Source organism: Podarcis liolepis, assembly GCF_965112155.1.
Source record: "Podarcis liolepis genome assembly, chromosome: Z".
In the NCBI taxonomy this organism is placed as follows: domain Eukaryota; kingdom Metazoa; phylum Chordata; class Lepidosauria; order Squamata; family Lacertidae; genus Podarcis; species Podarcis liolepis.
This window is the reverse complement of record NC_139570.1, coordinates 17,481,237-17,507,410: the sequence shown is the minus strand read 5'-3', so window position 1 is coordinate 17,507,410 and position 26,174 is coordinate 17,481,237. Positions and strand designations below refer to the sequence as shown.

General features: G+C 45.5%; 1 protein-coding gene across 2 annotated transcripts in view; it reads right to left on the bottom strand.

The window, feature by feature from the left end:
* Positions 1-26,106, bottom strand: part of SRPX2 (sushi repeat containing protein X-linked 2) — a 31,326-nt gene extending 5,220 nt beyond the window's left edge. The window contains exons 1-9 of one of the 2 annotated variants that reach the window (XM_083484753.1): positions 25,948-26,106; positions 23,368-23,558; positions 18,275-18,412; positions 10,236-10,319; positions 7,173-7,364; positions 5,253-5,429; positions 4,451-4,580; positions 4,206-4,327; positions 3,202-3,381 (exon numbers count right to left, since the gene is read on the bottom strand). In XM_083484753.1, the coding sequence (XP_083340879.1) occupies positions 3,202-3,381; positions 4,206-4,327; positions 4,451-4,580; positions 5,253-5,429; positions 7,173-7,364; positions 10,236-10,319; positions 18,275-18,344 (955 nt within the window). In that variant the 5' untranslated portion in view covers positions 18,345-18,412; positions 23,368-23,558; positions 25,948-26,106. The remainder of the gene's footprint in view (positions 1-3,201; positions 3,382-4,205; positions 4,328-4,450; positions 4,581-5,252; positions 5,430-7,172; positions 7,365-10,235; positions 10,320-18,274; positions 18,413-23,367; positions 23,559-25,947) is intronic. The other variant, XM_083484754.1, reaches the window with a different exon arrangement.
* Positions 26,107-26,174: the final 68 nt, after the last annotated feature.

The window sequence follows — 26,174 nt, the reverse complement described above, 5'->3', positions numbered from 1 at the left end:
AGGATGAGGAAACACTGGTCCTCCAGCTATTGGACTCCAGTTCACATCAGCCCTAGCCATAATAGTCAATGGTCAGGGATGATTGGAGTTGGAGTCCAGGAACATTTGATGGAGCACAGGTTCCTCTTCCATGTTCTAACAATGCTGAAATGGGGTTTCCAGTTCCAGAATTAGAGACTTGCGGTGTTGGAAGGGACCCCAAGGATCATATAGTCCAACCCCCTGCAATGCAGGAATTTGCAGCCATCCTATATGGGGATCAAACCTGCAACCTTGGTGTTATCAGCACCACGCTCTAACCAAGTGAGCTATCTGAACCAGAGCCCAAAGTCCACCACTGCTGTTCCCTTCAACATCTATAATAATTTTCTGCCATCAGAACAGTAAAATTTTCATAACACTTGTAAAGAACTCCAGATCATATATCTATAGGGCCAGGAAAAAAGCATTCAATAGATTCTCGCCCCCCCCCCCCTTTTTTGGTGTTAAATACAATGTCCCAGTGCCAATAACAGCAAAAATATGTAGAAAAGAATAAGAAACTGGAATTATAGTATCAAAATAACCACTTTTGAGGTTTTCTGCAACCAAGCAGTAAATTTTCCATATATGATTTGGATAATCACCAATCACACACCAAGATATCCAGCAGTGTGAGATGACATTGAATTGCATCTGGCTCTAAGGTTTCCTTGGGTGCAAGGCCCTGTCTAGACATGTCATGACTCCTGATTGCGCAGAGGTTTCAAGTGTATTCAGTTGCATGTGCTTAGAAGCCCCATTCAGATGTTTAGCAGTGGAACCACGAAGGAGCATTGAGATCTGGAATAGCCTGTGTCCCCTGAATCGTCTCCTTGTTTCCATTTCTCAATTCAAAGCAAGAACTGAATGGATACCACACTGTGAATGTTGTAGCAATGATTTCAGGTCTGATTTATGTCATAAAAGTGCAGTGGAGGAGAAGCTTCACTCCGTGTAACCTTAGGCAGGATTTTTGAGAATGTTTGGACCTCAAAGAACCTGATACTTAAGCATCTTCAATCCCCATGTAGGGCTAACACTAGGAAGTGGGATATACATTTAAAACTAAGAGATGCCTCTGAGATCAGAGCTCCCTGTATTTTATTTCCCATTTTCTCATTTAACAGCATTCAACAGTGGATATAAATCTACACAAATTGAATAATGTTTTCTGTGACTTCTTCCCCTTCTGCGGTTTCTTATTTTTCTGTCATTTTCTTACTGCATATCTTAATTTATCCTTTTTAAAAAACAAATTTATCCTTTATAATTCCTTTAAATTTCTTCCTGCTCATGTTTAGATTAATCCTGCTAATGTTTTTAACTGTTTACAATTTGTTTTCACATATTTAACAAATCCCACCCCCCACCCCATTCTATCACAAAAAGTCTATCATCTTGATCTGTTAATCTGCTGGTGAGTTTTGCCATCTCTGCATATTCCATCAGTTTTAATTGCCAATCGTCTCTTTGCGGGGGGGGGGCTGTTCCTCTTTCCAGTTCTGGGCATATATCATTCGGGTAGTCATGGTTGCATACATAAATATGTGAGATCACAGTGATGCTTCTAGCATGACATCACTGCTGAGCTACAACTGACATAATCTCAGTTGCTGTTTCTAATTTTTATCAGCAGTTGGATCAGCTGGGAAATAACTGAATTGCAGAGAGCATTCTTAGGTTCATTGTTAGTTTAGCCAGGCATTGTATTTACCAACAGGGTTAATGGTTGTTTCATCTATCTATCTATCTATCTATCTATCTATCTATCTATCTATCTATCTATCATCTCTCTCTCTCTCTCTCTCTCCAGCATTTTTGGTTGTCTATTAGCAACTTAAAAAGGTAAAAGGTAAAGGACCCCTGACAGTTAAGTCCAGTCGCAAATGACTCTGGGGTTGCAGTGCTCATCTCGCTTTACAGGCTGAGGGAGCCAGCGTCTGCCCGCAGACAGTTTTTCCAGGTCATGTGGCCAACATGACTAAGCCGCTTCTGGTGAAACCAGAGCAGCGCACAGAAACGCCATTTACCTTCCCGCCAGAGCGGTACCTATTTATCTACCTGCACTTTGACATGCTTTCGAACTGCTAGGTTGGCAGGAGCACGGACCAAGCAACAGGAGCTCATCCCATCGCAGGGATTCAAACTGCTGACCTTCTGATCGGCAAGCCCAAGAGGCTTAGTGGTTTAGACCACAGTGCCACCCGCATCCCCTATTAGTACGTTAGGGAGTTATTTATTATAGGTTTTCTGCATAGATGGTAAGTAAATGCATTTAGGGAAATTTGGATTCTCAGCCCATCTTACACACACAAAACCTGCCCGCTAAGCCTTTTGTATCTTCCTTGACATTTCTCCCTTTCTGGGGATGCCCCTGGGATCCTTGCTGATGTTTGTGTCCTGTTTGCTGGTCAGAAGACACCCCCAGGACACACAAATAATGTCCAGCCTTCAACAACTTTTGCTTGGACATCTACGGCCAGCAAGCCAGGCAATAGTCCTGCCTACTAGTTGCAGAGTGTTTGTGTGTGTGTGTGTGTGTGTGTGTGTGTGTGTGTGCCTTCCACGCACTTGTAGCAGGAATGAGGCAAATACATTTAAAACAAATACTTGCGTTAACTGCGTAAGATCACAGTGATGCAAAACAATACTCTGAGCTGAAGCTGATGTCACCAAGCAGTGGCTGCTCTGATGTGTTTGTTTCTAACTGAGCTGTAGGTGGAGTTGGAGAGAGTTTTTGGAGCTGGCTAATTTTGAAACAATTGCCTGCTTTGTCTGTAAATACAATGCCTAGCTAATCTAACAATGGACCCAAAAATGCTCTCTGCAATCTGGCTTCTCCCCAACTGACGCAGCTGCTGTTAGAAATGGAAAACAATAACCGAGATGATGTCAGTTGGAGCTCAGGGCAGTGATGTCATGGTGGAAGCATCACTGTGATCTCAGAGGCATTAGTTTTAAAGGTATATCCTGCTTTCCCCTCAGCAGCAACCTGTGAGGCTGCTTATAAGCTTGCATCCAGTTAAGTTCTACTCGAGAGCAGACCCCTTTTAAATCAACAGACCTACGTTAAATCATGCCTATTCATTTCAAAGGGTGTACTCTGAGTAGAACTGATTTTGGGTACAACTGTTGCCCTTTGCCCTAGTTCTTCTGCCCTCAACCCCAACACACACTTACGAATGCACGTGGGCTGAGAGCCAGACCACTGGCGGCTGGACTGACAGACCCTCAAGGGGGCACCCTGGCGTTCATAGCCTCCATCACAGTGGTACTCGCAGGTAGCTCCGTAGTTGTTCCCTGCTGAGGTGCAGCTGACATAACCGTGCTCTGGTGGTTTTAGAACAGGACAGCGACTCACTGTGGAAGGGAAGGTTAGGAATCAGAACCCAAAGTCTTCCTCGCCTCCAACACAACACAGGCCACATGCACACTTGTGCATTTAAACTACTGTGGCGCCACTTTGACAGGCATGACACCCCCCTAGGGTACCCTAGGGACTAATCTGTTAAAAGTGCTGAGTGCTGTTATGAAACTCCTAATCCTCCCAGAACTACAATTATTAGAGTGGTTTAACCACCTGTTCCCAAGGAACTGGGAACAATCTAAAGTTATCCCACAAGGGAGTGGATTCTAGAAGAGGTAGTCTGGCGACAGAAGCTTAGAACTCCTCAGGCTGCTCCCAAGCTTGCTTATTCAGAGCTATCTAAGGTCCTGCAACTCTGCCTTGCCCCATTCCCCATCAGACCTGGCTTCAGATCAGAACATGGCATTTGTAGCAAGTAACAAAATGTCTTGGTCTGGCCTTAGTGCCAAACCACATGCTATTTTAAATGAATGGTTTGAACTTGTATCTCCCAACCTCCTGGCAGGAGTCATGGAGGAATGGGGCTGGATGGGGAGTTGATGCGGATTGGAACTGCTCTTGCCAAAAATACTCCACCTCCACCTGCCAAGCTGCTATTCTCTCCAACTGGAATGTTGTTATTGGCAAACAAAGCTCTCAGAGGAGAGAATTTCCAATGGGACCATGGCCTGGAGATAGGGGTAAAACCAACCCACGGTTGAAATCTAAACCATGCCTCTCTCACTGCTCCTATTTAAGAGAAGAGGCAAAGGTGTAAGCAGCAACCTCACATTTAGTTTAATGCCTTGGAGAGATGAGGGAAGGTCCTATCCTTTACCTTGGATGCGCACAAAAAACTTGCAGCTTGCTCGGTTGTATGCCTGGTCATAGACGGTGTAGCGGATAATGTGTTCTCCTTCAGAAAACTCGGATCCTGGTTCTGGACCCCGGAGTGTCATCCTGGACTCGAAAGACAGAGAGATATGTCAGGATGTAAATATGAGGGCTGGGTTTGAACTTATTCTTCCAAAAAGAATCCTTAAAATGGTGCTGAGACCCCAGTGCAGCCTCCCCCAAGCTTACTGTTTGATGACACCATCAGCGGAGTCCTTTGCCCGAGGTGGATCCCAGTACACAGTGGCTGTCAGCTTGTTGGGTTCTGCCATTCGCTCTCGAGACTCAGGACATTGGATTTTCGGAGGCTCTATGTCTGCTTGAGTAGAATCAAAAAGGAACTCCATGGAAACAGGCAGCAACTAAGAGGAAAGTTTCCGCCTTGGGCCTGAATGACAAATGACTGGCCACATCCAAATTATCAGTATTTTGCAGGAGGGATTCAAGAGCATTCCGGAAATGTTGGTTTGTGCCATTAAACTGGATTAAAGTGCTCTTTTCCAACAAATCCACTTTTTTAAAAATGGACTTTTTGCAGATGGGAAGGTGACATGGAAATGCACTAAAATCTCTGGGATAAAACTGTTGAGGTTGGACCACTAAGGCAAATGGGAGCCCCTCAGGGCTATAAAGCATGATATAAGTATTCTTAAATAAATACTTTAGGTTGTGGTTTGAATGACTGTGGAGTAGCTAGCTGTCCAAAATACACATCCCCAGCTGGTTTAATGGCCATTCCCCTTAGCAGTCTTTGGAAACTGTAGTTCCATTGTTTTGGTCAGAGAGATTTCTGCACAGAAGATTCTTAGGGAGTTCTCAGGGAGCCGTGATAGTCCAACAGATGGAAAGCCAGTTTAAATATGTCAAGTACATGTACATTGGCAATTTCCCCTCCCGTTTCTGTTTCCATCAGAATTCTCTGACATTCCTGGTAGTGGCAATGGCAACTTATTCCATGCAATATGTGTGGTTGGCTCCGGGAAGAATTTACCTACACAAATTGGCTCACTGCCACTCCAATGTCCGTCTTCTAAGCACACACGACTGCGATCACCTTCCCGGTGGTATCCAGGCCGGCAGGTGTAGTCACAGTGAGAATCGACCTTGACTCCATCTGAACACTGGTACGATCCATGGTAGATTGCTGGCAGCGTAGGGCACCGAATCTCTGTGCACAGAAAGAGAACTTGAAAGTTCCCCAGCCTCTTCATGGAGTTACAACCCCCTGGATACCAGCTTCAAAGTGTTTCAAGCTTTGTAGCAAAAATACTAAGGTCATGCCTGCAACCTGCATTTTAAGCAGATTTTTTTTAAAAAAACAACATCCTGGGAACTGTAGCTTGTTAAAGGTGCTGGGAATTGTAGCACCGTGAGGGTGCTTTGGGGAAGCTGATCCATGCAACTGTGTGCACCAGGTTAACATGAGAGATAGTGGCATGTCACAGAGTCACGCTTTTGCTCTCGCAAGATTGAATGTATTGCCCTCGGCTGTACTCGAGAGACAATTCCAACAAATTCCACACGGAAACACTTATGTCCCTGTGGAGATGGCAGTACTGAATCGGTGGCACATGCCCTTCTGGCTTGCACTCTTTATAAAGACTTGAGGAATGAGATTATCACCCCTCTTTTATTGTCCATTCCCGGTTGCCCAACCACTGCCACAGTGTCCTTTCTCTTGGCAGATCAAGATGAGCAGGTGACAGCAAAGGTTGCAAGGTTTTTAGCTGGGGCAATCAGAATAATATCCTCTATTTGACTATTGATTCAACACCCTAAAATGTATTTTATATAACTGACTTCTTATTTCTATTCTTTGTATATCGTATTGTTGTTTTATTGCTATGGCCAATGGCTGATACAAATAAATAATCATTCATTCATTCATTCATTCATTCATTCATTCATTCATTCATGTCACAGAGTAGCTAATTGAGCAGGAATCTGAATTCAGCTCCCCGCTTCCCCTGTGCAAGTCCAATTCTTCAATAATCTGTGCCAGGAATCAGCATGATCCAAAGAGCGAGAGCTTTGCTACGTTGACAGGTTACTCAGACTAAGGAAGCAAGCCTGGAACAACAGCTCCTATTGGCTCCTTAGGTTGCCTGGTCTGCCTGGGCTAACAGAACTAATTCTGGTGTTGCAGCATAGCAGGATCAGGCCGGACGCTTCCTCTGCCTGAGAGCTGTTCTAATGGTGCAGGATTAATATGCCTGGACCCTTCTATGAATCCCTTGGTCCTTCACACTCAGTCCTTTCACAAACCTCCTTTTGCCCTTGATATAAAGCACTCTTGAAATCAGCGGTGAAAATCAATACAGTTCTGAAATGTTCAGCCTGCCTTCTTGATTAAAAATGATGCCCAGCTGTATTGAAGCATAGATTAAAAATTGGTCTCTGGAACAACGAGCAAGCAAAGTTTTATGACAATATCTTAAGAGGTGTCGAAATCTACAAGTGAACAGATAATTTCCCAAAATACATAGTAGATGTATATGTCTGTTCTCCACCAGCAATTACTTCTGACACATAGAATCGTAAGGGCCACAAGCATGGGAGTAGCCGGGGGGGGGGGCACGGAGGGCCAGCTGCCCCCCCCCAACAACAAAAAACATTAAAAATACTGTACATAGCTAACGGAGGTTCTGCCCCCCCCCCAACAAAAATCCTGACTATGCCCATGACCACAAGGGTCATCTTGTCCAACTCTCTGCAATGCAGGAATCTTTTCTCCCAACATGGGGCTTGAACTCAGAACCCTGAGATTAAGGGTATCTTGCTCTACCAACTGAGCTATCCTGCAGGCTCATCTTGGGTTATGTTGATGGCACCCTATATTGAGTACTTTAATGGAGCTTCCTGAGGATGGCTGTAATGTGGAGCGGCCTATGGACACTGGAGTGACACTTACGTCTGCAGTAGGCGTGCCCTGACCAGCGACGGTTTAGCAGGCACTGTACGGACCTCTGGCCAATCAAGCGGTATCCACGGTCGCACGAAAGCTCACAGCGCGTCCCCAGGCTGCTGCGGTAATTACCTCCACGGGGAGAATAGCACGTAGCCTCGCCATGATAAATGCTCAACAGGTGACACCACTGGGGAACTGAGAGAGAGAGAGAGAGAGAACCTCATTTAGGTATTCTAGCTATCAAGAGCAAACACTTTCGTAACTCAATGGACCACCAGCTCCCATATATACCTGCTCATGCGTTCAGATCTACCATGGGGAATTTGATCCGGGCGCCCCCCCCCCCATTGTTTGCAATAAGATGAGTGGTTGTGAATTATGGTGCTGGAGGAGACTCTTGAGAGTCCCATGGACTGCAAGAAGATCAAACCTATCCATTCTTCAGGAAATCAGCCCTGAGTGCTCACTGGAAGGACAGATCCTGAAGCCGAGGCTCCACCTCATGAGAAGAGAAGACTCCCTGGAAAAGACCCTGATGTTGGGAAAGATTGAGGGCACAAGGAGAAGGGGACGACAGAGGACGAGATGGTTGGACAGTGTTCTCAAAACTACTAACGTGAGTTTGGCCAAACTGTGGGATGCAGTGGAAGACAGGAGTGCTTGGCATGCTCTGGTCCATGGAGTCATGAAGAGTTGGACATTACTAAATGACTAAACAACAACAACAACAACAGAATGGTTGTGAAAGGATGAGACTTTTTCATGTGAAACACAGAAAATATAATACCAGCATGGTGTTTATCATGGCATATTTATCAGGTGTTTATTTACCCCAAATAAGTTTGTCCCAAAGTTCAACTGAAATTTAATGCTCCTGTGGCATAATCCCATTACCTCTACTTCTGCCCACTCTGGGGCAGCAGATAGTAAGTTTTTGTCCTTTTCTATCCAACATCTCTTCAGCAATAAGAAGATTTCTGTCATGTCCACCTCCGACTTCTCTTTCCAAAGCTAAACACCCCCAGTTTCTTTAAACTTTCCTAATAGGATTTGCTTTCTGTACCATAGACAATCTTCACCCCCCCCCCCGCCACTAAATTCCTTTCAATTTGCATCCTCCTTAAAAGTGTGGTCCACAGAACCAGGCTGAGTTCTCTGGATAAGGTCTGACTAGTATGGTTAGTTATTTGGCCATGGAAGAAAGCACTCTGTGTGTGCTCTGTGGAATTTTCTTTGTTATTGTTCCTTAACAAGCTCCAGGCTTTGAAAACCAGACCTAGGGGCCCAGCTCTGGTGAACAATAGCACAGCCTTGGAGCTTCCCCAACTAGCTGCCCCTAATTTTACATTTCAGGCAAACTTCTGAATTCAGGAACTGTGGTAAATTAATTTTGTGCCAGCTGTTTCCCTGCCTTTACATCAATTATTTAATCAGGGCCGACCCAGCCACAGAGCAAAACAGCAGCTCTTGGCTGTCCCCATAGGACCCCATGGCTAGCATTATCCAGGCAGGTCAAGGGCCGGTTGTGTGAAAGGGAAAAGAGAATATCTGCCCACAATGGTTGCCTAGCACTGTTTACAAACTACAGTTCGCAGGATTCATTGGAGGAAGCCATGGCTTGTTAAAGTGTTATGATAGTGCTTTATAGTGCAGATAGGGACCCAACATTGTGGTGGGCTCTTCTGTTTCTAGGTTTTCCAATTTGAGCAGGTAAATTACCTAGATGGCCTACAAGGCTCCCCTCAGTCTCTCTGACTACAACTATATATTTAGCACTCTTATACCACCTGGGAACTGTGGTTTGCTAAGGGTGCTTAGAGTTGTTAAAGGTGAAGGGACCCCTGACCATTAGGTCCAGTCGTGACTGACTCTGGGGTTGCGGCGTTTATCTCTCTTTACTGGCCGAGGGAGCCGGTGTACAGCTTCCGGGTCGTGCAGCCAGCATGACTAAGCCACTTCTGGTGAACCAGAGCAGCGCACAGAAATGCCATTTACCTTCCCGCCGGAGCGGTACCTATTTATCTACTTGCACTTTGACGTGCTTTCGAACTGCTAGGTTGGCAGGAGCAGGGAACGAGCAACGGGAGCTCACCCTGTTGTGGGGATTCGAACCGCGACCTTCTGATCAGCAAATCCTAGGCTCAGTGGTTTAACCCACAGCGCCACCCGCATCCCATGCTTAGAGTTGTTAGGAGACCCCTATTCCCCTATTCCCAGAGTGGAAAATTCCCAGAGTGGTTTAACAAACAATTCATTTTCCCAGGGAACTCTGGGAATCGTAGCTCTGTGAGGGGAATAGGGGGTCTCCTGAGGGCGTCTCCTAACACCTATCAGCACCCTTAACAAATGACAGTTCCCAATATTCTTTGGGGAAAGCCGCGACTGTTACAGCAATATTATAGTGCTTGAAATGCAAGTGGGGCCTAGGAGTGCGCAGATGCCATACACCAAACATGTGAAGCATGCCATTAATGAGAATATGCTCACCCAATGTTTGAGCAAGTGAAGCATGCCATTAATGAGAATATGCTCACCCAATGTTTGAGCATACAGGGCTCTTCCTCACAACTGGGAATCTAGATGGAGTTCCATGTAAGACCCCTATATGCCTACAGTCCTTGCTCACTAATGCTCTATGTTCAGCCCCTGAGACGTATGGCTAGTGGGTGTATGGTGATTGCACTAGGGCTAGTAATTGAGGTCCCATTCCCTCCTCACACCTCCAATCAATGTGTGTATGTTGGTTCCTGACACCCTTACTGCTTGCCTCTTGCATCCCTCAGGCTGCAGGAGGGATGGAGAGCCAAAAAGATGGCACCTTTCCAAGGATGCCCCAAACTGCCCCCTCCCCCAGAGAATGATGTATGTGCAACAGCTGGGCCTTCCAAAAGATCACATGAAAATTACTGAGAATGGCTGGCCTCCATATGTCATTGGACCCCAACTCCCATCAGCCCTACTCAGCCTGGCCAATGGTCAGTGCTGATGGAAGTTGCAGTCCAATATCGTTTAGATGGCAGTGCACTTTTAAAGATTATTTAGCTCTACCAATCTGAAAACGCTTACCTCGATATTCTGGAGCAAGAACATGGGAGGTTTCTTCAGCATACACCTCGTTGGTTTGCCTTTCTGCAGCGGAGTAGCCAGATCCTGGCGCAAAGGAGGGAGAAACAGAAAGTGACAATGTTGTCTACATCAGGGGTCAGCAAACTTCTTCAGCAGGGGGCCGGTCCACTGTCCCTCAGACCTTGTGGGGGGTGGCGGACTATATTTTGGAGGGGGGAAAAGAACAAATTCCTATGCCCCACAAATAACCCAGAAATGCGTTTAAAATAAAAGGACACATTCTACTTATGTAAAAGCACACTGATTCCTGGACCTTCTGCTGGCTGGATTTAGAAGGCGATTGGGCCGGATCCGGCCCCCAGGCCTTAGTTTCCTACCCATGGCCTACATACCTGACATTTAGAAGACATCTGAAGGCAGTCCTGTTCAGGAAAGTTTTTAATGTGTGACATTTTAATGTATTTTTAATCTTTGTTGGAAGCCGCCCCGAGTGGCTTGGGAAACACAGCCAGATGGGCAGGGTACAAATAATAAATTATAATAATATTATTATTATTATCCTTGTTCCCAGTGCTCTTTTTCTAGAAAAAGAGGTGCCGGAATTCACCATGAACACCTCCCTTGTTCTCTTATAATGGCAATGGTGCCATTGGTGAGTTCCAATGAGTTCTGGATGGGGGGGGGGAAGCCCTGCTTGTTTCTGTCCCAAATCAGAATAACATCACCCCTACAATGATGCAGACTCTGCCAAATTGGTTCCAAATCTGAGCCAACGATGCCATTGCCCAGGGGAAGTCTTGAGTTTAGTTCCTCATCCCTAGAAATCATCTTGGTCCCTGATCTGTCCGTGGGGGATTTCTTTTGAAATTTTGCTACTGATTACACAAATGCACAAGACGCAAACTGCAGCGGGTAGCCGTGTTTGCCCTGGGTGGGTGGGAGGGGAGGCAGGTCAGGGGCAAAAATCCAGAAATGCAGGAAAATGTACTTAATAGGACTGACTGAAATGTCACAAGCGTTTGACCTCCAAAGGTCTTCTTCAAGCCGGATGGTAAGAAAAAGAAACAAAGGGTGTCTGTGGTGGATCTTCGGGTCTCAAATTTCAGTGGTGCGCTGTGTGAGACATCAAAATTCAGCAAAACACCCCCCCCCCCACCTCTCATGCTTCATTCTAAATCCTAGTTGCGCCACCCCCAAGTCTCCACGCTCAATGTGACTGAACTGGATGCACTGCTCAAAATCCACCTCTGGTGGGGTTGGTGGAGGGAGAGAAAGAATAATTTTTTTAAAGCCTCAGTCAGAAAAATAAGCTTTGGGACTTTTCTTATGCCTACTTGAGTTCTGCCTGTTCTACCTGTACATTTGCAATCCAAAATCATACTAAGACAGCACAAGTTTCCAGCACTTTTTCCTCACAAGCAAAGTGATCTTATAAATGTCTCCAAAGTTACCGTATTTTTCGCTCTATAACACGCACCCGACCATAACACGCACGTAGTTTTTAGAGGAGGAAAATCCGTATGCATGCCACCCGTGGGCATTCCCTCCATAACACGCACAGACATTTCCCCTTACTTTTTAGGAGGAAAAAAGTGAGTGTTATGGTGCAAAAAATACGGTATATAGTACTTGAAGAGAGGCATTAAGAATTTGCTTTATGTTGGGATCCATCATGCAGGTCTTGCAAATCTTGGTTGCCACTTGTCATCTTCTGAAACATCCTCGAAAGGACATCGAAGTTGGTGAATAAGACACCTACAAAGGTGAGGCTCTACCTGCTAAAATCCCTTTATGAATAGCATCTGGTGTTGAATTCAATAGGTCAAGGGAGGGGAGGGTATGTACATTTGTGAACTGGGTTCCCAACCTCAAAACCAATCATTAGAGCATATACTCTCCGAAAAAAGTTCTTGCACAAATATTTCTTCCCAGGAGCAGCCTGGTTAGGGCTGCTGGCATGAACCACCAGACTAAACAGTTTTTTATGCCAGGTCTGTTAAATGCAGGAAGCAACATGGAGATGGCATGGAAGCAGAGATTGCCAGAGTGCAACTTAAATCTATTAAGCCTTTTTACCAGCTTCAGTTGGTAAGGCAGCTGCAACTATTTCCGGGTTGGGCTCGCCTGACCACTGTCAGCCATGCACTGGTAAACCTCCTCCAGGTTGGATTGCTACAACATGCTCTGTGTGGTGCTGCCCTTGAAGCTGACCCAGAAGCTGCAGCTAGTGCAAAACGTGGCAGCTCAGCGGCTCATTACTACCTCACTGCTGAAATAATTGCACCTAGCTACAAGGCGAGGTTCAAGGTGCTGGTATCAGTGCACAAAGCAATATACAGCTTGGAACCAGGATAGGCTTGGGATCTGCTAGGACCACGTCAGCCGCTACATTCCCAACCAATCACTGCATTCTGTAGGAGAGAGAGTGTGTTCTCCTTGGTTTGGTTGGCCCAAAGTGTGATTGCACTCCTTGGGTTGCTGGGGAGAGTTTGATGTTGCCAATTTTGAGTGATAGCCTGAGTTGAATATATTACCTGCGCGCAGCGTTGAGCTTTCTCTTTTTGCTGTGCGCATCGGATCAGCCGCCCACCCTCCCTAAGTTTAGGGTGTTTGTTGCGTTTGACCTTGCTATGTCTGTCATGGTGTCGTCTACTTTTGGAGCAGGGGCCTGGTAGGAATTTTGTCCATTTGGCTGATTGGCTGGTGCCATTTGGTTTTTGCCTACTGCGTAGCAAATCGTCACAACTTGTAAGGTTGTGGTTAGGCATTGGTTTTAGAATATTGGTTGGTGGAGGGGTATGGATTGGCTGTGCCTGCCCCTCCAATGCTGCTACCGCAAGGGTATTCTGTTAAAGGAATTCAGCGGCTCACCATGCTTTTGTCCGCACCCCTGTAAAAGGGGATAGGGCCACGCAAGAGCCCCTGGGAGCATTTGGGGAGAGGTGACGGTCTCGTACCCAGCTCCATCTACTCCCCATAAAATGTTTTCTTTACTGACTTCGCAGGCTTGCGGATGTCAGTTCTGTCCCTAGGCGGGGACAGATAGTCATAACCAATGCCTAAGCAACCACTCACATTGTTTGTATTTTAATAAAGTTGTGGCCAAAATTATGCCAAAAACCTTAAACAAAAATTATGGTGTGAAGTGTGAATTTATTTAGGGGTGGCTTGGGGACCTTGACACACAACGCCTGCACTTAGCATCCTGTTAGGAGGTCTATTCTGCACAATAATGGAATCGGACCTTTTGCATGGCTGAACTCCCTCCCAATGCATATCAGACAGGCACCCCCTGTATTGCCTGCGAAAAATGTTCACCTTCCAACAAGCCTTCTGAAACCTGTATTCCACTTGGTATCTGTCTTGAATCTGAACTGATTTTATCTATATGCTGCTGTCTTAAACTTTTTTTTTATAGTTACAGTCATTTTTAACAATCGTTTTTATGTTTGCAATTGTTTTAACTGCTTTTATATGTGTACCTGTTCTATATAGCTTATTATTTTGTGAATCGCTTTGGGGTGCCTCATGGGAAGTGATTCACAAATGCAAGGAAATAAAATTCCGAGGGTGATGATGATGAAATATTCGCTGGCTACCGCAGCAGAAGACTGCCCCTAAACCATTCCCTCTACGAGCTCATCCACACTTCGGCTTGTCCCACGATTTCTAGGTACGGGTTTGAAAGGGTCTTCATTTGTCCTGCCACTTTCCACAGGAAAAACCCACTGTTTGCAGAGAACATCAGTTGGGTTTTCTGCATATTGACCTTTGTTCTGATTCAGTGGTTTAAAAAAGTGGGTTTTTCCAGGGAAAGTTGTGGGGCAAAAGGAAAACCGCTCAGACCCATTCCTAGAAATTATGGGACAAACAGAATGAATCATGGGACTAACAGAAGTGTGGGTGAGCCTTATTTCTGATGTTTAGGCTGTAAAGCTCTGACGCAGTGAAAACTGTATCATCCACTCCCTTGGAACCAGCAGGCTTGGGGATGCCCAAGGTTTACAGATGCACATTTTTAAAAATAATAATAAAAAAATCACCCTAATAGAGAACCCCTCTTCCTGAAACAGCTCATAAGGATTGAGTATGCTCTGTCCCTGGAATCTTGCCAGCCTGTTGCTTTTAGTTGGGAGGAACAGAATGAAGCTACTGGAATCAGCAGCACTTGATGCTGCAACATTTTGTTACATGACTCATTTGTTTCATAAAAAAATAGATTCAAATTGCTTTCTTTGTTGGGGGAGTTCAGCTGCTATAATCAGCTATTCTAAGAAACGGCATTATGCAACCTTTCTATGAAGACGCAGACCAACCTACAGTTCCAATCCACACATGAGTCTGAGGGGGCCAACATGCCTTCACCCAAAACGTGTAGGGCACCTGAACCCTCCCTAACCTATTCCTATCCTAACACAGATTCCGGGGGGGGGGGGCTACTTTTCCCTTCTCTTCATTATTCCTACTTTCTGCTCGCTGCTTTATAACCAGTTACTGATCCATAAGAGGACCCCCTGTCCCCTTATCCCATAACTGCTAAGCTTCTCAGGAGCCTTTGCTGATCTCCAAGCGTCTAATATCTACTGGACCACCCTATTCATAAGCCTGACTGAGGATAAGGAAGTTTCAAGTGTTCAGTATGATGTAATGCTAGGCAGGCTCAGGATGCCTTTTCCAAACGGTCCTTTGGGTATCCAACATGTGGAAAGCTGGCCTTGCAATGAGGTGTCTGTGTAAGTTTTCAGCAGCAGCAACCTCTAAGAAAAATATGGGATCCTACTTGTAGGATTATTGTCCTTGGAAGAAGGGTGATGCTAACATGGGCGTAGCCAGGATTCTGGGGGGGGGGGCAGAACCAATGTGATTGGTCAGTTAAGTATTTCTATTGTTTTTCTTGATAGTGTGTAGGGGGGAGCAGCTGCCTCCCTGGCTACGCCTATGCATGCTAACCAAACCCTCTGTAACAGTTGGATCATTCTGAAGGCTGTCTTTTCCTGTGTATGTATGCCAGAAGGATAGACTGCAAGCATCTCTGTACTTTCTTTGCTTTAGACAAAACAAATGCAGGATTGTGTGTGTGTGTATGTGTTTTCTTTCTTTCTTTCCAGCGTTTCCACAAAAATCAGTGAAAGACATATGTGGAGACAAAAATATCTTTTATAGTGAATTGGAGCAGAATAAATTTGGATCCCAGATGAATGAATAAGAGCTGTCGGCTGGCATTCCAACCCAATTAGGTCACATTTCCACTGGGTTCCCTCTAATTCCAGAGGCCACAGTTCATTCCCCCCATCACCCAGGCACTCTCATGAATCATTCCCGTTCCTGTTTGTGAATGGACCCACCTCTTAATTTTAGCACCCATGCTTGAAACGAGGCACAACATCTTCTGCATTAGCTCTGAAACCACATCTCTGCTAAGCGAAAGACCAGATGTTTCCGTTGCCCGGCTTGAGAGCATCGCTTCATGTCTATAAGAAGCCTGAGACTGGCTAAGTGCAAAATACCTAGGATGGAAAAGCTGCTCCTCACCCACCCACCCACTCCCACTGGCAATGATGACTGGGATGCATGCTGCACATGCCCAGAGACACAGCTGCCTTGTATGTTTCAAGAGAGACGACCTAGCACTAAAGGGCAGTGTCAGGAGTCAGTGCCATTGAGCTTCTGCCAAGGCCCGCAGCCTAGCCCAGCAGGGTTCTTGAAGCCAGTTCCTGGAACTCCTAGTCTTTTTATTTGTGCTCCTTCCTGTTGTTGCTTGTGCAGTCTGACCTCTCCCAGTGTGTGACCACTGATGGAAGTAAGGAGGAAGGAGCAGCAGCAGCTCTTGCTCACTTTATCCAGGTTTGGATGATGCTCAGCGGCAAGGGCCAGTTGCAGCACCTGGTATCCTGGGGCAGCTGCCAGGACTCCACTTACTGATGCTTTCTCTGGTCCCTGTTACATTTATTTCCTTGGTCCTTGGTATTTTGATTCAAGTTGGGAATCTTAATGGTGTGTAGACCAAGCTGCTTGGAGCGCTGCTTCTTTCTGGCTAGCAAGCTTCCCATTGTTTTGCAATGGGAAGTAGTCAGGAGAGAGGAGCAGGGAGAGGATGAATACTAGTCTAGACAGCATCCCCATGGAGAACGTGTACACACCACACACAATGACGTCCTGTGGGGTACTACCTTCCCACACATAAATTGTCCTTCTCCAATGTCATGTTCCTGCACCACCAGCCTCTAGGGAAAGTCTGATGTATGTCTAACCATCTCCTTGCAAGGAAAGGGCTGAGTCAGCCTTCATAGCCCGTAGTGGTTGTAGCTCCAGCAATCACAAATGTGGCCACACTTTTCCAAGATGGAAATGAAGAAATCTAAACCAACTCTTTCACCACAGCTCATAGCTGGGGGTTGAGAGATAGACCAGCCTTGTCTGAACCAAGCCTAGCATTGGTGCTGCAATGTGGGCAGAGTGATCTTAGATTCACATGGCACAAGAACTGGAGATACGCTGCCACTGAAACAAATTTGCCTGCCATACGCAGTGGCTAATGGCAATCACGTGCTATCTCTGCTGTCAGAGGCAGGTTGTTTCAGCTGCTGGGAATCATAGAATGGTAGAGTTGGGAGGGACCCTGAGGGTCATCTCGTTCACACCCCCCCCCCCTGCAAGACAGGAATATGCAGCTGTCCCATACAGGGATTGAACCTGCAACCTTGGTGTTACCAGCACCAAGCAATAACCAACTGAGCTAATTGACTGCTGTTGCACTCAGATCCTGTTTTGGTGCTTCCCATAGGCATCTGGTTGACCACTATGAAAAGTCCAGGATGCTGGACTTACCCAGCAGGACTCTTCCTATGTTCATAATTGTTTCAGGGTTGTTGCTTTTTAGAGAGGGTGGGGAAAACATTGCCTGCTGAAATCCTTTTCTGTCTTGTTGCCATTAAAGCCACAGCAGCCTGGCCCAGGAAAAGGGCCCAAGCTTGTACAGGCAGGGCCTTTTAAGCCTCATGCACATGTGGCAAAGCACATCTGTTGCAAGGTTTCCCAGAAACATTTAGAGACGACTGCAATAAGAACTGTGTCTCCTGAAGCTATTTGCTTGCCTAACAGTGACCAGGCAATGGATGGACTTTTAGCGGAACGCATGAGAGCCAAGAGGCATAAGAAACTCAGAAGCTTAGTGGAGGAAGTAAAGAGGCTTACTCACTGCCAGCCCCCCAGTCCCTGTCAACACCCCAATCCCACTGCTTACTGTCTGAAACTGTTCCAGACAAACCATCGCTTGCCAAGTGGTCTCCTCATCAGCCAGAGACAGGACATATGGAAAATTTTAGCTCCTGCTATTGCAGGGGGAGGGGGGCAGAATTATATTTACTTCAATCTAGGTATGGTCTATATTTACTTCAATCTAGGTATGGTCCTAACCCCAGATGCGTATCCATCTGCCCTCCCTTGCCCCCAGCAAAGCAGGAACCGCAGTTAGTTCCACGATGGGTTATTAATTGCAATGCTTTTGTGGCGAAGGAGTTGCAGGATGTATGGGTGCTCCTCCCCGCTTCCTATTGCCTATGCCTTGGGGGCTTCTTTGACAAAGATACCCAACTATTGTACAGACTGACTGTGGTCTTGCTCGGATGGCAGCTGTGGCCAAAAGGATACCACAGCTACTTACAATGCGTATAAAAATAGATGTGCCTGTCTCAGGCCAAGTCTGGCTATAGGGCCATTTGCCACTCTACTGTCCTCAAGTGGCAACCAGATCTCTGAGGCCAGGGGTCTTTCCTAGGCCTGTTACCAGTAGTGCTGCAAGGTGGCAAGGGCAGCAGCGGTGGTGCCTTCACTATGGTGCTGGTGCGGCACTCTCTGGATTGGAGCTGAATGTGCCACACACCTGTAGGTAGCCTGCTATTACCTAAGGGCACTTGCCTAAGGGCCTGCTACCCAAGGAAGGCTGCCTTTGAGAAAATGTAAAAAGTCTTACCACCTTTGTTCTTAAGTTTATCCCCCCTCCCCCTGCCTGACTTTGGTACTGACTTGTCAGTGCTTACCTTCATACCATGTGGAGGAGACCATTTTGGCCCAGAGAAGCAGCAAGAGGGGGGATGCTCCTCGCGGCATCTTAGCATGCGAATGGAGATTCCAGATGGCAGGGTAAAGATGAAGGCAGAGCTGCCTGAGAATTCAAGCTGAAAGCCAGAATAAGAGGCAGGACGTCAACAATCAAAAGCAGCAAGGCCAACCCCAACACTTGCAAATGCTTAGGCATACACACGTAGACGCTATACATTTATTTTTCTTTTTAAAAACTAAGCTAGCACCCTAAATGTTTGAGGGACAGAGATGCAAAAGAAAGAAAACTATTTTTCTTCTTGAAACTGAAGCACTTTTATTTTCTTTCATATTTGTATTTCACTTTGCCAACGGCCAGGCTGAGCTTAAAGCAACTCATTCGTTACAGTAACTGACGAATAAAAATATTTTCCAATAAGGAAGAAACATACAACAAAGCTGCAGTAAATACAACAGAAGAATCAAATCAATAAGGAGCAGGAAAACCACAAGATACAAATAAATCACATTGGATATACGTTAAGAATGCCAGCTCTTCCTGCTGAAACCACCAATTGAGGCACCTAACGTGCAGGTCTCTCGCTCACAATTTTTTGTAAATTTTGACATTTTTGAGTTTTGATTTAAAAAGTAGTGAATGTGTCTCGATACAGAATTCCTAGGACACCTGAAGCAGGTTGCATGTGAAAATCTACTTGGCAAACAGCTGGTAGACACAGGCAAATACCAGTTCCCCCGCCACCACCTGCACAGAAACAATTGGTGCTGCATAGGCTGCAGATGTGGAGTGGTTCCCCGTGCAAGGGCCATCTTAGTTTGACACCCCTCCAGGCTCGTGTATTCGGCAGCATGTCCTTTACACCATAACAGTGCATTTGTGGTGGATTCATTCTGCCTTATATTAGGCTCCATTCATACGGCATTTTATTTGCCGCTACCTGGCTGTGTACACACTCCTGTTTGCTCTGCATCCAGTGTGCTCCTCTTGTTAGTTTTGGAAGCTAGTGTACACACAGTGTTCACAATCTGTATCTATATAAGGTATCTATCCTGTTTTTTTCTTATGCAATACTGTATTTTGGTGTGTTTTCTCCCATACCAGCTTTAATCCGAATTGAGGAAAAGAGCAGCCGAGCCGCGTTTTAAGCCAGTAATTCGTACATAGACCCTTCCAACTGGTTGTTTGCATATATTACGCATGAGCCAAAAGTGTCTGTCTGTTAACAGGGGAGGAACAGGCTGGAGGCTCAAGAGGGGGGGAAAGTCCTTGGCAGAGAGGCCCACAACAGGCACTACCAATTAATAACAGGCAGACCAAAAGAAGTCAATCTTAAGGTGAAGAAGCTTCCCACTGCAGAAGGACAGAGAGATGTATTTGTGTTGCTTGCATTGCTTCTTCAGGCTCTGTATCATCATCTTATGAGATTCATTCAGTTTGCTTCCTCCTTCCTAATAAACAGCACTGGTGATATTAAGTTACAGACAATGGGCACTTTCAGAGGACCTGTACATTGACCAGTCATCCTGCTCTGTTTCCAGGGAGATTTGATGATATTGGTTATTTAATGAGCATTTGTCTCAATTTGTTTGCAGGGAGGTTAGATGATGTTGCATCAAAGCAAGAGTTATTCCATACTTTCCCCATCACTTTCCTTACTGCAAAAAGTCCAATCTTTTGAGGAAGCAGGTTTGTCACACAAGACCTCACAAGCTACTATTACAAGACCTGAATTTGCCGTTATGTGATTGAATTCCCCTGAAAATAGTGACAGGTCTGGAAGTGTCTTGTATCTCATAACAAAACAGATGCTAACCTTAAGGTTTACTATAGATTGGGATAAGTGACCTCCAGGTGCCAAGAGAATATGATTTGTACATCAGAGGGGTGTGTGTGTGTGGACTGCTGATAACAGTGGGGGACATGTAAACAAGGGACAGAGAAAAAAGAAAGAAAGAAAGAAAGAAAGAAAGAAAGAAAGAAAGAAAGAAAGGGTGTGTGCATGGTTGGCTGGGAAGCAGGAATTATTAGCAAATAAACATTGAGTAAGAAATGCCTTGACAAATACACAGAAGGAGGCTCACTGACGAATATCCTGATAAAATCAAAACAAATTAGAGAGTCCAGTGGGTAAAATAAAACTATCCAGTGAGTTCAGCTGGCACATCCTTCTTGATGCCTGTTTTGCATTAAAGGATAAAAAAACAATAAATTCATATTTACTAACTAGTCTTGCAGAGGGCTGTTTTTTTTAAAGGGCCATCCCTTCCCACAATATCACAGAGCACAGGGCAGCTTGTTGAGCTGGAGGTAACTTTTCTGTACTTGGCGCTCTGACTGTGGTCCCGCTTGGCACTCTGACTGTGGACAGACGGGTCTGGCAGGATTGGGATAAGGAATTTGTGGCCCTCCAGATGATGGTAGGCTCTCACTCCCATCAACTTCCAACACTTTGCTAAACCACTATATGAAGTACCTCTCACCCCCAGTTAAACAGCTCCCCTGAAGCAGTCTGCTATTCCTCATGTTGTAGTTAGCAAGGCCACATGAACTTCAGATGTTATGATGTTTTACATATTTATGTATATAGGAACACATGAGCTAAGCAAACCATCAAAGTTTGATGCTACCATTACAACTATGTGCTGGGCAAAAAAAGTACTTCCTTTTTCCTGACGTGAATTTCCTATTCCTCAGTTTCATTGGATGATATGGGATTCCAGTATTATGATAGAGGGTTTTTTTTCTCCCTGGCCACTTGCTTGCTCTCCCATTTTAAAGCTAGGGAGTTGAGGCTGAGAGGTAGTAACTTGCCAGAGATTAATCCCATTAAAATGTAAGCTTTGAACTCAGCACTTTACCAGAAGGAGCAGCATGCTAAAAAGTTTTGCAGCATATATTCTTTCCCCCATTCTATCTCAAGGTGGTAGGACTATTCTACTATCCAATGCATTAAATAAAGAGGGAGGTCAACTTGTAGAAAGAGTTTAGCAGGGAATTTTATGTCTTGTGTCTACCAAAATCCCGCCCCCTGCCTTCTACTAGAATGATGTACAGTGGACACTCAGGCAGTGGCGTAGCGTGGGGGGTGCAGGAGGGGCCGGCCACACCGGGCGCAACATCTGGGGGTTAGGGGGCGCAAATCCACGGGTTAGGGGGCGCAAATTACTTGCCTTGCCCCGGGTGCTGACAACCCACGCTACGCCACTGCGCTCAGGTTGCAAACGTGATCCATGCGGGAAGCACGTTCACAACCTGCAGCATCTGCAACCCGCAGCACAGCATCTGCGTACATGTGGGTTGTGATTCGGCGCTTCTGCGCATGCGCAAAGTGCGATTTAGCGTTTCTGCGCATGCGCAAGCACCGAAACCTGGAAGGAACCCGTTCCGGTACTTCTGGGTTCGGCACAGTACACAACCCGAAATTGCACAACCCGAAGCATCTGTAACCCAAGGTATGACTGTACTGAGCAAGAGACAGTGGTAGCCAACATGGTCTGTGGACTGCAATTCCCATCAGCCCAGTCAATCTGGCCATTGGTCAGGGATGATGCGAGTTGTACTCCCACAACACCTTGAGGACACCATGCTGGCTACCCCTGCTATAAGACTGGCAGTTATACCTGTCTTCAACTCTGGCTGTTTCTTCAACTCTGTGTAGTTTTATCACCTTCTCCCCCTCACTCTTGCCTGATGGGATTACTGTGTCTTGATCATAGCAACTTCTACCAAACGGAAATGCAACATGTGCAGCTTTCCCTGCTGAGTTTCTGCCCGTCACATAGGTCTTAAAAGACACAGGACCTTGGCCAGGAGGGACAAGGGAAGATACAGTATCTAAAGGAAGACTCCAGGTTTTTGTCTTCGGGGTAGAAGTCCAGGGTGCCACTCAGAATAAACAAGAGGAACCCCCAAACACATCCGGGCTGGCTTGCTACATTTTGAAGTACAGTGGTACCTCTGGTTAAGTACTTAATTCGTTCTGGAGGTCTGTTCTTAACCTGAAGCACCACTTTAGTTAATGGGGCCTCCCGCTGCTGCTGCGCCGCCGTCACACAATTTCTGTTCTCATCCTGAAGCAAAGTTCTTAACCCGAGGTACTATTTCTGGGTTAGCGGAGTCTGTAACCTGAAGCGTATGTAACCTGAAGCATATGTAACCCGAAGTACCACTGTAAGCATAAAGCCCTGATTTATGAGATCCCAATTAAGTAAGAGGAGATATAAGGCCTGCACCTGACATCTTTATACAGGCAAAGCAATGCTTTAGAGATGATACCAATTTGATAATGTTAGAATACCAGTAAAAGTAGACAACTCTGGGATAAAAATATCTGGTTTCAGACAGAAATTGAAAATTTCATTTCCCCCCCATTCAGAATGTATTTCCTGATGTTTTTCGACTGTTCCTAGCATTTAAAAATAAAATAAAAGCTACTATGTGTTATTATTGTCATATGCTGGTGCTTACTGTTCTTTACTGTTGTCATATTACGTTTTAATCATAATCTACTTTGGAAAGCTGGTCCGGGGAAAAACAGGGTACAAATTCTTAAATAAATTAAATACTGTAAATAGATGGGCCAATCATCTGATGCAACTTCTTAAAGCAGAAAGGCAACACTATATACTCAGCATCCCTCTCACACACCCCAATGACACACAACTCACCAGTTTCCATTTGTGCAAAACGGATGTAGATTTATAAATATTTATGCCACAGTCCTAGGTATGGCTACTCAGAAGCAAGTTCCAACTCCCCAGAAAAGTGTGTACGTATAGGATTGCAGCCTTAGGGTTGTAATCAACCAAGTTCAGTATATCCACTGAAATAAATGGGCTTATGTTAGTCCTGCTCATTAATTTCAAGGGGTCTACTCTGAGCATGGCTATTGTAGCATACAGCCCATATCCCCCCCCCCATTATGTAAGTCGCTTAGAGAATCTCAGCACAAGAGCGGCTAATAAATTCATTGAATAAAGTAAAATAAATAAGCTGTTCATCTCCCTCGTGTCTTTTCTGTCTGTTGCAAACAGAGCAGCAAAGGACCGACAGAAGCAGGCTCTTTCTTACCTGCCTTGCCCGTGAATTGGTGTGCAATTGTGCCTTCTGGTTCTCTGTCTCTCTCAGTCCATACAGGAGTCCTCTTCTTTAACTTTCTCAAAACAAGTGGCTTGTTCTTACCGGCTTCCAGACTCAGCTAACGCTGCCCAGATGTGGGGTAGCCTGCAGTTGCCAGATGTTTATTTAAAGCTGTACTCTCTCTCTAGAGAGAGAGAGAGAGTCAATGAGGAAAGGAAGAAGGGGGGGGGGTGAAGAGAGAGAGCCAGGCTGCTTAGAAAGAAATCTTACTCAATGACTCACTGAGTGCAGAACATGCAAACCGCCCCCCCCCCCAGCAGGGTTAAAGCAACATAAGCAGCCCCCTGTACGATACTTCAGATTTCATGAATCATAAATTCATGGTTTAAAAGGAAGGCAGTCAGTAAACCGAGACACTAGCATGTTTTCTCACCAGACATTTGTAGGGCAAGGACAATGTGCTAGGATTTTAGGATTTCGGTTCTTGTGTGGCTGTGCACACACCATGCATTTGAAGCACCCTCCCCCCAAAGAGTTCTGGGAGTGATAGTTTGTGAAGAGTGCTGGGAGTTGTAGTTCTGTGAGGGGTGAACTACAGTTCCCAGGATTCTTCAGCAATAAAGTGCTTTAAATACCAATGTGCCACTCTTAAAATAAACTGTTCCTATGGCTTTACCCACACCTACCTTTCGTCCAGTCTTTCCAGACACAGTCTGTACTTTAAATCTCTGTGTCTGAACGTCTCCCCCCTCCCCTGGCCCCCGCAGGAGCTTTGTCTGAGAAAACCCGCTCTTTAGCACTCAATTGAAAATCAACCCGCAGAAAACCCGACCACATAATGGGAACAACTTTGGGGGAAAAGAGAGCTCTGCAATTATGAGGCAGTCATGAAAAAGCCAGTATGGTTAGTTACAGTGTTGGACAAATACTGTACAGTGGTACCTCGAGTTAAGTACTTAATTTATTCCGGAGGTTTGTTCTTAACCTGAAACTGTTCTTAACCTGAAGCACTACTTTAGCTAATGGGGCCTCCCGCTACTGCTGTGCCGCAGCTGCACGATTTCTGTTCTCATCCTGAAGCAAAGTTCTTAACCTGAGGTAATATTTCTGGGTTAGCGGAGTCTGTAACCTGAAGCATATGTAACCTGAAGTGTATGTAACCCGAGGTACCACTGTACAGTAAGACTGAGATGAGCCAGATTCATATCATGATTCAGTTGTGAAACCATTGTGTGGACTCCCTCACAGCCTAGCCTTCCGCACAGGGTTGTTGAAAGGATAAAGGAAGTGGGATCTTGTAAGCCGCTTTGAGCTCTTTGGAGAAAGGGTAACATAATAATAATAATAATAATAATAATAATAATAATAATAATAAATTTTATTTATATCCCGCCCTCCCCAGCCGAAGCCGGGCTCAGGGCGGCTAACAACAATAAAACAGTACAAAAGTACAGCATAAACAACACTCTAAAATCATTCATTATAAAATTAATTAATTCAAGCCACTGGCAACCATTGGGCCAGAGCTCCGTGAAGATTGCCGAGGGAGGGAGTCAGGCTGTGACCTGGCCAAAGGCCTGGTGAAACAGCTCTGTCTTGCAGGCCCTGCGGAAAGATGTCAAGCACAAACACACACACAGAGGAATTTGATTTTTGGTTTGTAGAAACAGGCAGGTCTGAGACAAAGCACGTTGGCACTTAAGACTGAACATCAAATGGTTTGAGTGCTGGGATAGAAGCTGTTTGAACTCCCCCATCCCCGCCCTGCTCAGCCATGAAGCTCAGTGGGTGACTTTGGGTCAGTCACCGTCTCTCATCCTGAAAGGGATGGTGGGATATCAATGTAAAAATTAAATTAAATACTTTTAAAAATTCAGTCGAGGGCTTAGTGCTCAGGGATGGCAAGCGCTTTTCCAAAGGCCAACCCTCCTACACTGTACTGACTCACACCAGTTGAAAAAGCTACGAATAGGATTCTTGCCTAACAGGCAGAAATTCAAGAGGTGAATTTGTGTTGTGTGAAAGTGGGCACTCTCCTTGATAAAGGATGGAAGAGGTCCGACCTAATGGCCTATAAACACAGATACAATTAAGGCATTGCCTCTTACTTCATGGCATCAAATTAAGGGTTTTTTGGTTTTTTTACATGTATAGTACTGAAATGTGGGGTTTTTTTGTATGCTATTGTATTTCTGTTTTTCTATGTTGTAACAAAATTATTACCATGCTATTGTTTTTCTATGTTATTATGAGACTTTTATTTGAAATGCACCCCTGTTGTTGTTTTGTTATAAGTCGCTTGGAGCACCTTTTTGGTGGAAAAGAGGCATACAAACAAAATGAATGAATGAAGCCCCACCATCACTGTCTCTGGCTGCATACCCACTGTTCATGTAAAGCACCTCCACGAAACGAGGACTTCTGGAAGCTGTAGTTTACACCTCTCAGCTCTACAATTCCCAACACCCTTAAACTACAGTTCCCAGGATTCTTGCGGGGGGGGTTGGAATGTGCTTTAAATGCATGGCGTGTATGCAGCGCGGCATCGTGCGAGGTAGGGAGAAGCTGCACCTGTTTAATTCCTGCCTGACATTGCAGCTGCCACGCCACGAAATACTGCAATCATTCGCTGCTAGCTAGCTGGCGCCACCTGCCGGCACGAATTAGGCACTCCCAGTCCTCCTCCGAAAAAGACTGCTGTAAAGCGAACGGAGCTTCTTCTCCCAGGTTTCGGCAATCTTCGGCTTTTCTCGGACATGCTTTGGAGAACTCAGGAAAAGAAGGCGGGGCTGAAGACT